The 13,367-nt window shown below is 34.5% G+C and overlaps 4 protein-coding genes and 1 long non-coding RNA gene across 11 annotated transcripts; 2 read left to right on the forward strand and 3 right to left on the reverse strand.

Annotated features, from left to right (window-relative positions):
- Nucleotides 1-106: 106 nt before the first annotated feature.
- Nucleotides 107-3,446, reverse strand: LOC110830388 (uncharacterized). The gene is made up of 3 exons (XR_002543236.2): nucleotides 3,308-3,446; nucleotides 2,427-2,591; nucleotides 107-2,317 (listed from the first exon to the last, which is right to left on the reverse strand). It is a non-coding gene; the product is annotated as an uncharacterized LOC110830388 (long non-coding RNA).
- Nucleotides 586-4,753, forward strand: Noa36 (zinc finger protein 330 homolog Noa36). Of its 2 annotated transcripts, none has more exons than XM_022065257.2 (7): nucleotides 586-645; nucleotides 904-923; nucleotides 1,507-1,657; nucleotides 2,095-2,326; nucleotides 2,931-3,095; nucleotides 3,313-3,441; nucleotides 4,180-4,753. In XM_022065257.2, exons 1-7 carry the CDS (start codon nucleotides 631-633, stop codon nucleotides 4,278-4,280), a joined length of 813 nt encoding a protein of 270 aa, XP_021920949.1. In that variant the 5' UTR covers nucleotides 586-630; the 3' UTR covers nucleotides 4,281-4,753. The 2 variants fall into 2 exon arrangements, with proteins under 2 accessions (XP_021920949.1, XP_021920948.1); XM_022065256.2 differs by lacking the exon at nucleotides 586-645 and adding an exon at nucleotides 693-816.
- A 1,128-nt stretch (nucleotides 4,754-5,881) lies between these two features.
- Nucleotides 5,882-9,514, forward strand: LOC110830386 (mitochondrial import inner membrane translocase subunit Tim13). 3 transcript variants are annotated; one of them, XM_087361002.1, is made up of 4 exons: nucleotides 5,882-6,083; nucleotides 6,193-6,261; nucleotides 7,054-7,198; nucleotides 8,052-9,514. In XM_087361002.1, exons 1-3 carry the CDS (start codon nucleotides 5,976-5,978, stop codon nucleotides 7,150-7,152), a joined length of 276 nt encoding a protein of 91 aa, XP_087217128.1. In that variant the 5' UTR covers nucleotides 5,882-5,975; the 3' UTR covers nucleotides 7,153-7,198; nucleotides 8,052-9,514. The 3 variants fall into 3 exon arrangements, with proteins under 3 accessions (XP_087217128.1, XP_087217130.1, XP_021920956.1); XM_087361004.1 differs by having other exon boundaries at nucleotides 8,055-9,514; XM_022065264.2 differs by lacking the exon at nucleotides 8,052-9,514 and having other exon boundaries at nucleotides 7,054-7,752.
- LOC110830381 (centrosomal protein 43) lies at nucleotides 7,333-11,716 on the reverse strand. Of its 3 annotated transcripts, none has more exons than XM_022065255.2 (9): nucleotides 11,606-11,716; nucleotides 11,211-11,264; nucleotides 10,920-11,130; nucleotides 10,752-10,828; nucleotides 10,369-10,390; nucleotides 9,941-10,173; nucleotides 9,211-9,463; nucleotides 8,808-8,950; nucleotides 7,333-7,651 (listed from the first exon to the last, which is right to left on the reverse strand). In XM_022065255.2, the coding sequence occupies exons 1-9, from the start codon at nucleotides 11,681-11,683 to the stop codon at nucleotides 7,577-7,579; spliced, it is 1,146 nt and encodes a 381-aa protein (XP_021920947.1). In that variant the 5' UTR covers nucleotides 11,684-11,716; the 3' UTR covers nucleotides 7,333-7,576. The 3 variants fall into 3 exon arrangements, with proteins under 3 accessions (XP_021920947.1, XP_021920946.1, XP_021920945.1); XM_022065254.2 differs by having other exon boundaries at nucleotides 10,255-10,390; XM_022065253.2 differs by having other exon boundaries at nucleotides 9,941-10,390.
- Nucleotides 11,717-11,801: 85 nt separating this feature from the next.
- Nucleotides 11,802-13,322, reverse strand: LOC110830385 (EEF1A lysine methyltransferase 1). 2 transcript variants are annotated; one of them, XM_022065263.2, is made up of 4 exons: nucleotides 13,022-13,322; nucleotides 12,504-12,651; nucleotides 12,211-12,342; nucleotides 11,802-11,977 (listed from the first exon to the last, which is right to left on the reverse strand). In XM_022065263.2, exons 1-4 carry the CDS (start codon nucleotides 13,178-13,180, stop codon nucleotides 11,844-11,846), a joined length of 573 nt encoding a protein of 190 aa, XP_021920955.2. In that variant the 5' UTR covers nucleotides 13,181-13,322; the 3' UTR covers nucleotides 11,802-11,843. The 2 variants fall into 2 exon arrangements, with proteins under 2 accessions (XP_021920955.2, XP_021920954.2); XM_022065262.2 differs by having other exon boundaries at nucleotides 12,211-12,420.
- Nucleotides 13,323-13,367: the final 45 nt, after the last annotated feature.

The following is a 13,367-nucleotide window of genomic DNA, read 5'->3' on the forward strand; positions in this document are numbered from 1 at the left end:
AGTGTTCTACATATTTTATATAGTTTTTACAATTCTTCACTGTGTTTGTATAGATGATGATGAGGATGATAGAGTAGTGGAATTCAACGGCAGAATATGTACAGTATATTATAAAGGTCACATTTATTTTTCCATTGGGGTTATTTTGACCCCATACTACTACCTATGAACATATTTCATCCCACTATTTGGGGGTTGATTTCAAAATTTAACTGTGGACATATGGATCTCCCTGTCATGCGTTTATTTTATTCTCCTTGTGAAAATATTGCATCACAAACATTAAAGATGTCATGCAAACGAGCATCATGGAAACAATTTTTTAAACTTGGCAAAGTCCTTATCATTCACAGAAGTTTCACACAGCTAATGGTTCCGCCGATTTTGGACCTGCGGAAGAGCACCCATGTGGCAGTATTTCACGAGCAGCAAATGGTTATTACATCCACAAAGACGGAAAAGTGAAGCTCTGACATATATAACCTATAATCTAATGCATAGTTTCGCCATTTTGCGAAAACATCTTGCGAGACTTCTACACCTGAACATATGATGTGATCGATAGATCGATTCTCGTTTCGAAATATGTAATGTGAGTTTGGAAGAGAGTGAACTGCAATTATATGTTTAATGTTGGCGATAGGTGTAAGTAATACCGTGCATTTTAATTTCGTTGTATGAGTTTGAAGAAAGAAGATGCCCAAAAAGAAGACAGGTCAGCGTAAAAAGGCTGAGAAGCAGAAGCTACGACAAAAGGAGATTAGAACGGCCAAGGATAATTTGACCTTAGCCAAGTACCCGTGCAATGCACCTATGGTATAAAATATCTTAAATGACTCTAATATTGTTACTGTTGTTACAATTAACTAAGTAATAATAAAATGCTATTTTGTTTGTTTTCAGGAATGTGAAAAATGTCGTAGGTACGTATGTATCAGGTAGTAAATTAAGAGATTGATCGTTGCAATATGTCTTCCAGAAGTAATTTGATTATGTAGCAGAATTGGCCTTTACTGTCAGTAAGCATTGTTTTGACTCCGCGACACCTATTTATTAGTAGAATTTTTACATATTCTACAGAAGTGCTAAATAACTAACCAAGCTGTACAATATGCCCTTAGTCCTACATTTGAATGTGCGTCTCCAATGTAGCACTTCGTTGGTCTTAGAGAAAAGGTTGGGTAGTTTTAATCCTAGAAAAATGGGTGATTCTTCTTCATATTTCAACACTCTTATGTATATTGACACCATAATTTTTACTTGCTGCCTTTTTTTAACAAAAAATTACCTGAAATTTGATTATAGTAATTGTATTGTTTGGGGACCTGTTTCATTTCCACTTCATTTCATTCATTAATTCAGAAGCTATATTGTAAACTAGTTGAGACAGCTCCGTTTTGAGAGTGCTGGATATCCAGTATGAACTGAAATATAAAACTGCTCAAAGTATAACTTTGTTTTATGCTGCCTGTAAGTACAGAAGTGCTAATGTGTTTGATTTTACAGGAAGCAAAAGAATCGTGCATTCTGTTACTTTTGCCAAAGTGTCCAGCGACTTCCTCAGTGTGCACATTGTGGGAAAATTAAGTGTATGCTAAAGACTGGAGACTGTGTGATAAGGCATCCAGGTATTTTCACAACAGGCTTTGGCATGGTGGTAAGATATTGTTAAAGTCAAATTAATTGTCTTAGTTCCTGCAGACCACAAAATAGACCATGCTCACTTCCTTCCACAGCTTTTGAATTCATTATTTACAATCGTTTATTTACTACTGTATAACTTGTGAAGATGAGAAACCGCTATAAACCCATTTGCATATACATGCACACACACACACACACACATTCCCTTTTGCTCCAGGCTAATGTCAGCACAGTTGTACTTGTATAAAATGCAGATTGCTTGAAGTGGTTAATTCTGCAATCTGTGAATGATATAGTATTACTTTGTGGTTTAATGATATTTTTTAGCCTGCAAGTGGCATCTGTATATCAGAGAAAATGAGAAATCTTGATAACAGTTCTTGTTTAACTTACAATACCAATTTTGTCTGTTGAAAATAAAGTATGCTTTAATGAGACTGATCTCTGCAGGGAGCCATTTGTGACTACTGTGAAGCATGGGTGTGTCATGGTCGTCGGTGCCTCACCACACATGCTTGCACATGCCCTCTGCAGGATGCCATATGTGCTGAATGTGAGCGCCAAGTGTGGGATCATGGTGGGCGCATCTTTCGTTGTTCATTTTGTACAAGCTTCTTGTGTGAAGATGATCAGTTTGAACATCAGGCATCTTGTCAGGTCTTGGAATCTGAAACTTTTAAATGTAAGTGATGATTTATTATGATGAAATGAATGGTATGGTGTGGCCTAGTTATAATGTGAATATCAGAGTCTCTATTACAGTATGGCAATGTAATGAGAACCTTTGATAAGAGTTTAATCAGACAGATTTTGCAGTCCAGTCCATGTTATGCAGAGGTCTGTGAGGTGTGTATTTTTTTGAGCCATGCCAACTGGGTGCTATTGCCACAGCATGATGCATCCTTAGGTTGTGAGTGGAGAAGAAGGCTTCCAGATGTGGAGGATAGCTGCAAATATTTGGAATAATCAGTCATGAACAGCCAACAAAAGGTAGTGCTCAAGGTTTGGGGTTGGGTGGGTGGCATGTTATAAATTTTCAGTCAGAAAAGCATGAATACAATATTCAATAAGTTAACCTACTGCTTTACTTCTGATTTTTGTATTATATAAAAACAACAGTACTCGTATGTCCTTACAGTATTGGATTTATGTATTGTATTGGTATTCTGTCAGTATTGGAAGCTGAAAGGATTGCACATTGTAAACTGTAGGAAACATTGATGTCTGTATAACTGTCAAATTTCAGATGTATTTGTGAATTATAATGATAAATGTTAACATTTCAGGTCAGTCATGTAACAAATTAGGACAGTATTCTTGTCTACGCTGCAAGACTTGTTACTGTGAAGATCATGTTCGCCGACGGGGTTTTAAGTATGAAAAGAACAAACCGATTCCCTGTCCGAAGTGTGGATATGAGACTTCACAAACAAAGGATCTTAGCATGTCCAGTATGTTATATAATATATGTTGAATTTCTTTCATGTTTTTCTTCAAAGTCATGTTTTGTTGCTGATCATGGTAAAGCTATGAGAATATAAATATGAATATCTGTGTAATTATTTTATGGACATAAAAATATAATTTGTAAATGTGCACCTCTGTGAAACCTATTTATAAGATTTATTTCCTGTATGTTCCTACTTATAAATTATTTACTTACTTCAGCTCGAAGCCACAAATTTGGTCGTCAGGGTCAGGCAGACTTGGATGAAGATGACGGTGATGATGATGATGGAGGAGGAGGGTTCTCTGGAGGGTACAATGGATATGCAGAAGGAACAGGAGACCTGGCAGGTAAGAATGTTTTTGACGTAAATACGTCTATATTTTAGGGTCAGTGTCATTCGGCAAAAAGTGGAACGAAAAAGTGTAACTTCATTGTTATGTTACCTAGAAAACGTCCAACTTCATTGTTATGTTACCTTGGAAACATCATCAGTTTACTCAGCATTGTTGTTACCTAGCAAACATCATTTGTTTACTCGGCATTATTGTTACCTAGGAAACGTAATCTGTTTACTTGGCATTATTGTTACCTAGGAAACGTCATCTGTTTACTTAGTATTGTTGTTACCTATAAAACATTACCTTACCTTACATTACATTCAGCTACTACAGACCCATTTCAAGCGTAACTAATTCAAGTTAAATAAGCAATGTCTTAATCAAACTTACCTCAATTGTAAAGCATGTATAAAGGAAATATTTAGATTAATGCCAATATATAAACTTCCTTTCCGTATAGACATATTTACGTCAAATTCTCCGGAACCATGGTTCCACTATCACTTTTTTTGATATACATCAATCAAAGATATGATTTTAAGTGGATTAACCAGCAATATGATAATTCAGGGCAAATTAAGAATTGAAGATTCATGCTTATATTGTGGTTCAGTGCTAATTAGATTCAGAGTTATCTTCCATTTAGATGAATATATAGCCTACTAAGTGAAAAAAAAACCCAAAAAATTGGAAATCTTTAGAAGTCAATAATATAATGCATAATTCTCCACATTTGTTTTTAATCAGATTCTGGTTCTGACGATGATGATGATGATGATGATTATGAGGAGTCTGAAGAAGAGTCGGATGAAGAAGGTGATGCGGCTGAAGAAGAAACAGCAACATAGTACAGAGTTTTGCCAGAGAACTTTCACAGTGACTTTCTGCACTTGAGTTTTGTGCTCAGCAAGTGGGCTGGCTTTTCTGTTTATGCTTTTATGTACTGCTCTCTTGCTTGTTTGGCTTATGGGGAGAATAGTGAACATAGGCTTTGGTTCACACACAGCAGCTGTGACCACTTAATACCAAGAAAAATAATAATACTTGTGAATTATGAGCATGGTTAAACCCCACATTTCACAAAACTGAAGGCTTATTTCTTGTCTGTTCAATTGGTTGTATTTCTTAAGTTAAAAATTGAACTATAGAAATTAGTTTGAAGCTCTGTGATGTCTAAATTACTCATATTTTTGTTGCTTATATTATGTTGTTTATTTTCAGAGTTTGTATATAGCAGAAGCATTGACAAGAAAAGTTCTGATGTTGCTGAAATTGAAGGATTGAGCAAAAAATAATTAAATAAATACAATTTATTATATCATATTGATGTGACTTTTTTGAACACTGTCTCCTTCCTTTCATGATCTTTCTTCTTCTTAAGATGTTTCCACTTTGTGTGGATCATCTAACAGTCGATCCTTTCTGTCTGTCTCTCTCCACTCCTTCCTTTACTCTTCTATCCTGTTTGACACCTTTCCTAATCTGTTCTTCCCATCTTGATTGCAGTCTCCCCTATTGGGTGTGTTCCACCTTGTGAGATTTGAGGTTCTCACAGCTGGCTTCTAGGTTGTTGTGTTGTGTAAACTGGTAGAAGTTTACCAACGTTTCAGCATTATTTGCTGCATCCATCATCGGGTAAATGAGTGGAATGTAAGACTTTGTGTTGGTCACTGCATCATAGTAGGAAGGAGGCTTTTTTCAATTGAAGGCTTTTGAATCTTAGAATATGGCAAAGAGTACTCTTGCCATTGATGTAATATACAGAGAAAGCACAATTGGTATATGCACAGTGAGGTACAAAGTGGTGAATGAACAGTTTCTTTTGGTCCAGTTACTTGAGTTGGGATATAGTTTCATTTTCATAAACTTACAGCTGCACTGGATACAATATCAGATTGCAAACTTCTTACATTTTTTGCCCTGTCACACAGCAAAACTTCTATTGTATCCCACTGTGTTGTATCTTAACCATCTATGCTGACAGTAAAAATAATACCGATTATTATTATTACTGCTACTGTAATGTTATTCTATAACACTATGGCATAGCAGCATACCTTTCACTAAAATAATATAAAACAAGAATCCAATAAAAGTGAGGGAATAACAGAAAATGAAATAAGGTTAAAGTTTTGTTTTCATTCAAGTTTATAGGTCATTTTTTTTCCCTCAGAAAACGAAATATAGTACTTCGGAGTACCAATCCTATGATGTAGATTATGTGATGCATATAGATCTGGCTTTGCACTCCATGACATAGTACATGTACAGTAAGAAGTTTAAAATACAAATTTATTAAGAAATAGTGAAACGTCTTCAGAATTCAATAATTTTCCCCTTATAAAGAATAAACAGTCATGTTAAACTTCATTCTATTTTGAAAACGGAGTAAAACTTTTCACACAAATTTCCCGATAACCTTTAAGTTGGTCATCCCGAATAAAACGCCTTACGATAGTGTTTTGTTTCATTCTGCACTACACATGTTTCGGGATTTGTTGCATTAACGTAAAGAATAGGTAGTCATTTAGAAAAGTTTTGCAATGGAATCTTCATTATCAAGTGGACAGTTATCAGGCCAACAGAAAGATGATTTAATGGATCAAGTAAAACAGCAAATTGCAGTTGCTAACGCACAAGAGCTACTTACGGTATATTGTCTGATTTAGAATTTGTGGTATTCGGTGCTCATGGGGATGGTGTCTAGACAAACCATATTCAACGTTTGTATTATCTATTAAAGTAAAAATATTTTTTCAGAAAATGACGGAAAAATGTTTCAAGAAATGTATAATTAAACCTGGCACATCGCTGGATAGTTCAGAACAGGTATTATGTTTAATGTAGATAGTACGTTTAAGGATAATGTTTACAAATCGTTTGTAACCTAAAGCCTTGAAAATTGTGGAAACCTTATTAAGCTTCCTTTCCTCAAAATCCTTAGTGATATTGTGACATTTTTTGTGGGGGTTTCACTGTTATATTTACATTATTAGAGCTACAGATACTATTTCTTATGTTTTTAATTGATTTGCTATTTAATGTTGAATAGTTACTTTTAATAGTTGACTATTCAATTATATATCCTTACATTTTGTAATGAAACTCATGGTATGATGTAATGATTTTTATCATCCTGTATGTGTACTATCATGTAGGAGGTGGCACCAAGCTGCACAACACTTTCAAAATTATATGTCCAAATTGAAAAGTGAACCAACTATGTAGGATATCCTCAGCATTAGTACACTTTTTACACTTCAACATCTGGGTCTAACTATTTATCTGTTTACATAAGGTTTGCCACTGAAATGTGTGGTCCATTCATTTCTCCTGTGTGTTTAATGTTAGCTCCTTAATTTAAAAACTGTTACAGTACTTGCTGAATAGTGCAGTCCATAAAACTCATTCCATAATGTTCTCCATTCTTGTTTGTTCACCTTTGTTAGATCTATATATTTTCCTTATTCCGTTTCTCATACATGCACCCTTTGTGTTCAGAAATAAACTTCAGATCTAACCTGTTTCAAGTTTTATATGGTAATTTAAATGTTCGGTTATATAATTTTTAAAAATTACATTATTTCTGCAATCAACATATTTAATTTGTTTTCCTTGCAGAAATGTGTTGCGATGTGTATGGATCGGTATATGGATGCTTGGAATTTAGTTTCAAAAGCATACAGTAACAGGCTGCAACGAGAAAGACATCGCATGTAGAAGGATATAAGTGTTACTAGTGCTGTTTAGTGATTCAGACATTCAGGTGATGTACTGTGACAAGCTACAGCTTAAAATACAGTTTACCATATTCTTTTGTACAAGCTGAAATTGCTGGGAAAAAGTGTAACCTTTTACAGTGATTAGTTTTACATTTCAAATTAAAAGTTGTGTATAAAATATTGTAAAATTAATTTCATTGGCAGAAAGAAATTATATTTTAATTAATCTTAAAAATACAAACATTTTCACAAAAGTAAGAACATTAATTACATAGTCAAACTGTAATTATTGGTTACAAAGTTCAGAAATATAGGCAACAACTTTTGGTACAGCACATTAAAATATATAATTGAATATCTTGATGTTAAACTATGCACACATAGTTTCAGCAAGAAAACATTATATCATCAGACATCCAATCTTACATAACATCTTCCATGTAATCTGCAACACCGGTCAGGTTTGAGAGTGTAGCATCTGCCGTCATGTCATCCAGCTGTAGAAGAAGGAAAGTGGTGTTAACTTTGGTCCATTTGAAGTTTATGATGGCTTAAGTTTTGTTTGTAAATATAAATTAAATCAAAGCTTAACTGACTAGTTCGTGTAACTCAGACCTATTCTATGTGCACAGCTTACTCATCACCCTCGTGACAGAGGCACCATGGACCTCTGATATGTCACTAACTTTTCTACCAGATTACATGGCACTACAACCCAGAAGACAGCCATCCCATTCAGAATGGCTGTTTTGTGTGTGTGAAGGGGAGAGATTTCTCTCCTACTCCCCTCCCTTTAAACTAATGTCACGGTAGTAGTTGATGAAAACTTACCACCACCCATTTTCTGTCATATCAGACCAATTTTCAATTCACGGCTGTCTCTTGTTTCTCTTTTAGCAGTACATAACCGAATAATGTTGGAATGCGCCTTTAGGAAACATGATGTGGATTGGATTCATATAGCTCTGGATAAAGACCAGTGGTAAACTCTCGTAAACACAGTAATAAACCTCCTGGTTCCATGAAAGGTGAGACATTTTTAATGAGCTGAGTGACTATAAGCTTGGACGATTTGAGGTTTTCATGGCGGTGAGTCTGAAGATTGCCATCTTTTGGGTTGTTGCACCATGGACATTACCAGACTACATGGCGCATCAACCCAGAAGACAGCAATCTTCTGACTATAAGCTTCTCAAGATAAACTATGAAGTTAATAGTATATAACCTCTACAGCACTGTTAAATAAACCAAGGAACATATAATGATTCATAAATTATAAATACTGAATTGCAGTTTTAAAAACCAGTGTGATACAATTTTCATATAAGATTCAAAATGTTCATATATTCATGCATGTGTGTGTTATGACTAAACCCTGCAGGATGAATACAAGTTTCTGACTGCAGGTGTTGTCAGAGCATCATGTGAAAATAAACAGGAAGATCACTATTCTTTCTAAAGAAGGTGTAGTCCCTTTATCTGACAAGAAATTGGGAAAACCAAGAAACATTCATACACAGGATAGCTTGAACCACCAAAGATTTGGACCGGATACCTCTCGAATACAAGTGCTTTACTGGACAGCTGTGTGCTAGTAAATTATATTAAATTATCCTCAAGATAACGTTGCATGGTGTGTGTATATGAACTCACCACTGAATTTGAACTTAGTATATCTTCAACCCCAGATCCTAATTCTTCTTCAATTTCGGTGTCTGTAGCTTGATTGGCAGGATCGTCCTTAGCACTAACACTCGCTGATGAGTTGAAGTCTTCATCATAATTATCTTGAGATTCTGAATAGCAGATAACAAAAACATCATTCACATTTAAACTTCATGCTAAATCAGCATTAAACAGGACGTAACAATGGCCTTAGACACATTTTTAAATAGGCATCACTAATGTTATTGCCAACTTGGGGTGGTAGAAATGCATACATCATTTGTACAATTTACTACAGAGACATTATCCTTCCTATACAAATCAAAAATGTCTACAATGACTTCATTATAAACTGGATAGATCATGCACTGAATTCATGTGGCATACATACCCAATCCTAAATCAATCATTGATTTAATTTTATGCATGTCCTTTGAGTGACTGATCCCAGGAAGGGATCCGGTGGTTTGTTTCATGGGAAGATTAACTCCAAATAAAGGTGGTAAATTACTTAAAGATGACAGTGTAGTGGTTCCAGCTCTTGTGATGCATTCCACATTTGACTTATTGATTTGCTGAGGCTTGTTCTTCTTACTATCAGACTTGCTACTACTCTTTTGTATAGAGTCAGAATTTGGAGCAGCCTGTGGATACAAATTCAAGAATATGAATTGTCATTTATCCAGGTTTTTAAATGTCAGATATAAGAAAAAATTTACATATCCATTGCACGGAATGTACTTAAAGGTTTCTCAATACAACTGCCATATCCCTTTAGTTGGTGGAGAAGAGGTGTCCCCACAATCTGACCATCTGATATTTACACCAGGATATACACAAAGATTTCTACAGGTGAAACTATAATACTATACTAATAACTGGAATTTACCAGTCCTAATTTTGAATATTTATATATTATTTTTTGTCTCTGTTAAGATACATATATAAAATATCATTCTCAAGTACATAACGTTATATCAAAGTAAGCATTTCATTCAGACTTACTAATCCCGATATTTTTTCATTCTTGTTACAACACACAATAAGAACTAGTAAAACATGGCACCAAAGAGGACATATAAAGTGCAGTAAATTTTCTTCCAGAATCACTTTATCCATACCTGTGTCTCAGGTTTACTTTGGGTCAGTGACTGCTCTAGAGTTGGGGAGTTATGAGGTGTGGTTTCTGATGACACTGTCTTGCTTTTACTTGCATTTTTACTGCTGTGATTTGCATGTTCAGAATCTGAAACTGAGGTTGATCTCGGAGACATCTGCTCTAATACTGCAGGCAGTGGAATATCCTTCAATCTGAGGACTTTATATATGTCTGTTGATAGTTTTGATGTTTCTGCTGTGAAAGTAATAGATTTAGTTTCAGCTGACACATTACTAGAACTAGCTTTGGTTGTTGTAACTTCACTTTGTGACAAACCAACGTTTCGCTGGGCTGAGGTTCTCTCCCCAATAGCGCTGTTTGGAGTGTTACTATCCAATAAGGCACCACTATGAGCTATTTGATTACCCAATGCAGAGGATATGTTCATACCAATGTTTGGTTCAGTTCCTTCCTGAAAGAAAAAGTGCAATATGTCTTTCATTCTTCCAAATAAATACTTTCATAAATTCAAAACAAGCATTAATCAGTACATGCCAATGTAACGATTATGTGGTCCCAAAGACTGCCTTAATATTCAGCATTACAGGTGCAAGAGCATATATTTATACCATGTCACAATGTTTTGCCAAAATATTTCATTTTGTTACCTTGGTGTTATATTGCTCACATTTCAAACTACAGTCAGGAAATGACATAACTGGATATAATCAAAGGACCACTTTGGTTTACTCTGAATCTGTGGTTTCCCAACCAATTTTGAATTTTCTCATTTTATGTACAAAAAACTCAAAGTAATGTACAGTATAAGTTACCTGCTTGACACCAGAATAATCCACATTTTGGCTAAGGGCAATATGTAGTAACTGGACTAATAATGGTCCCTTTTTACCTGTAAATAAATATATTTGGAACAATGGAAAAGAATTTTTAAACATGCCAATTTATAACATTCACATTTTAGCAAAAAGTGTCATACATACCATTAAGATTCTGTATCTGTAAATCATTAATTAATTTTGATCTGCCACCATAATTATAATATTTTCCTTGAGCTGTTTCTGGGTCAAATACAGATAAAGTAAAGTCCAACTGAAAGAATTCCAGAAATTCGCGAACCAAACATGCAACAAGTGAACCTTCATCAGTGCTCAGAAACGTTCTTAGAGGTTTGTTTGTAAACTGAGGAGTATCCTGAAAAGAAAACTAAATTCACTAACTGCTCCAAAATTAATGTGGTTTACAATAGACGTCAACCTATGGTGCTCACTTACCGTAAGAGATTCCTGTTCTTCTAGTGCTAAAAACACACTTGCTCGTAATTCAGCCTGTAAACCGTACATTTAGCATCAGTAGTTTTCATAATTTTCAGAGGTTAGGGATAATGTAAACACGCAATACAAAAGCAGCATTTATATTTCAAATCTAAGGACATAATTGGTTAAGGATTATTATTGTATGTTTAATATATCGGATTTATGTTCACGATAAAACACCTTGGAAGACAACAAATACAAGTTTCAGATACTTTAAAACTTTCCCTCTTGAAAGTTCCTCTGAATGAAATACCACACTTTTAACATAACAGAAATTACAGTGAACTGTTTGATACTTCATTGCATTATTACATATAAATACTACGTAATATCATAAAACTCTTCTTATATACCCTAATTTTTGATAATACTCCATTATTTTCTAAAGTCTGTGCCACTAAATCCCGTAATTCAGTTTCTTCCTCAGACATTTCTCTAAATGTTTACTCTACTCACAATTGTTGGTACCACTGAAAGAATTGACTACACACATCAACATCCTGTATGAGAAATTCAGTCAGAAGGTGGTGAAGTACAAATTTTAAAGCCTATGCTGAACATTTCATTTATTGCATTTTACATGCATTACAATTATTTCATGTCAATATTAATATCATAGTTTGCATAACAGTAAAACTCGTTAGCTAAATTGTTTTTGTGGCGTGGCTCAAATTTACATTTTCTGACATTCAACAACCTCTGGGCCAACTCTTCCATTTTTGCACCTGGAAAATAAAGTATTAAAATTGTAGTAATTACCTTTCCCTTTGCCACTAATATATTTATATAATCGATAATACATTTTTGAGTTCTTGTTCATTAAAAGATTTTCATATATAAAAAGCAGAGAAATCTACCACTTCCATTTACCCTCTTCAAACTAAGTATTACAGCTATTAAAATTGATATTTGGTATCTGATAAAAATTATGAACATTAAATGCCACAGAAATACACACCTGTGCACAAAATAATTTTGTGCTTCGCAAGATACTTTACAGTCACTGCAGTTTTAGTTAGACATTCCTCAGACAGAAATGGAGGATCTGCTACTACAACATCGAAGTTTCCAGTGAAGTGGTGAGGAATATCTAAAGGAGCATTATAATCATATAAAATGAAGTCTTCTCCATAAACAGCAAACCTCTTGTCAAATTCAAAGAGAGTCACTGAAAAAAGATGTGTTTAATTTAAGAGATGAACATCCAACCACAAACAATTAACTAAACATAAATTCCAAACTGTTAATTACCCTGGCGATTATGTGCCTCTGGTTTCAGTTTCTTATAAAGTGTTGGACAGGATACCAACGCTATCCTTCCTGCAGGACCCGCAGCACTAAGTGCTTCTCTTGAAAGATAAGCTGCTGTTTCATCATCATACCAAAACTGGCTGAGTTGCTGAAATTAATCATTTATATATATTTATTTACTTTTTATGCATTATTTTAACCATGTGGGGTTATTTCAACTTAACAGAACACCACTTTGCTGTTAATATGAAGTTTAGTGGGTTTCCATCTTTGGGAAGTATTTTCGAATATAGAATTTGTTTCATTCTAAACCTAGGAGCCCCATGGTATGCACAGTTCTGAAAACAGTAGCAGACTATAAAAGTGAACTATATGAAAAAATTATATGATTAATAACATTTTTTATGAAAATGCTTTAAAAAACAGTTTATTAAAGCTGATTGTACTGTTTGCAACTTACTACACAGTGAGTTTTACAAGACAATTTTCAGGATAGTCACAAAATACTATAAACATACCCAGTCTTCCTCAAACTCGATATTTTGCTGTGAAATTTCTTTTCCTTCAAGGATCCAACAACATTTTTCGTCCTTTTCGGCTTGCTGAGCGTAAAATTCTTGAAGGGCTACCAATGCCTCAGTTGATAATCGTGGAGAATCATCTTCACTATCAGACATGTGTCTTTTGTCAATACCGCATAAGAACCAAATGTTATCATTCACACTGTACCAACATTAGGTGACATCAGCCCGTTTGTATAGTTAAATTCTCATACAATCGACAAATGAAAATCGAGACCGTATGTAAAGAAACACCGCGTTGCAGACGATAGCTTCATAGTCAAAATTTTAAAAATGGCAGATT

Source organism: Zootermopsis nevadensis, unplaced genomic scaffold, assembly GCF_977971745.1.
Source record: "Zootermopsis nevadensis isolate Lab colony 2312 unplaced genomic scaffold, Znev_1.0 Znev_ptg000050l, whole genome shotgun sequence".
In the NCBI taxonomy this organism is placed as follows: domain Eukaryota; kingdom Metazoa; phylum Arthropoda; class Insecta; order Blattodea; family Termopsidae; genus Zootermopsis; species Zootermopsis nevadensis.

Bases quoted from the DNA above. Each gene is read 5' to 3' on its own strand.
- Noa36 (XM_022065256.2), top strand. From the start codon at position 697: ATGCCCAAAAAGAAGACAGGTCAGCGTAAAAAGGCTGAGAAGCAGAAG. The intron at 924-1,506 runs GTACGTATGTAT...TTGATTTTACAG, and splicing joins GAATGTGAAAAATGTCGTAG to GAAGCAAAAGAATCGTGCAT. The intron at 3,442-4,179 runs GTAAGAATGTTT...GTTTTTAATCAG, and splicing joins AGGAACAGGAGACCTGGCAG to ATTCTGGTTCTGACGATGAT.
- LOC110830385 (XM_022065262.2), bottom strand. From the start codon at position 13,180: ATGTCTGATAGTGAAGATGATTCTCCACGATTATCAACTGAGGCATTG. The intron at 12,652-13,021 runs GTATGTTTATAG...GATTAATTTCAG, and splicing joins TCGAGTTTGAGGAAGACTGG to CAACTCAGCCAGTTTTGGTA. The intron at 11,978-12,210 runs GTGTGTATTTCT...TTTATTTTCCAG, and splicing joins CAAAATTATTTTGTGCACAG to GTGCAAAAATGGAAGAGTTG.
- LOC110830381 (XM_022065253.2), bottom strand. From the start codon at position 11,683: ATGTCTGAGGAAGAAACTGAATTACGGGATTTAGTGGCACAGACTTTA. The intron at 11,131-11,210 runs GTAAGTGAGCAC...TTTTCTTTTCAG, and splicing joins AAGAACAGGAATCTCTTACG to GATACTCCTCAGTTTACAAA. The intron at 10,391-10,751 runs GTAACTTATACT...TTTTTCTTTCAG, and splicing joins ATTATTCTGGTGTCAAGCAG to GAAGGAACTGAACCAAACAT.
- LOC110830386 (XM_087361002.1), top strand. From the start codon at position 5,976: ATGGAATCTTCATTATCAAGTGGACAGTTATCAGGCCAACAGAAAGAT. The intron at 6,084-6,192 runs GTATATTGTCTG...ATATTTTTTCAG, and splicing joins ACGCACAAGAGCTACTTACG to AAAATGACGGAAAAATGTTT. The intron at 6,262-7,053 runs GTATTATGTTTA...TTTTCCTTGCAG, and splicing joins CGCTGGATAGTTCAGAACAG to AAATGTGTTGCGATGTGTAT.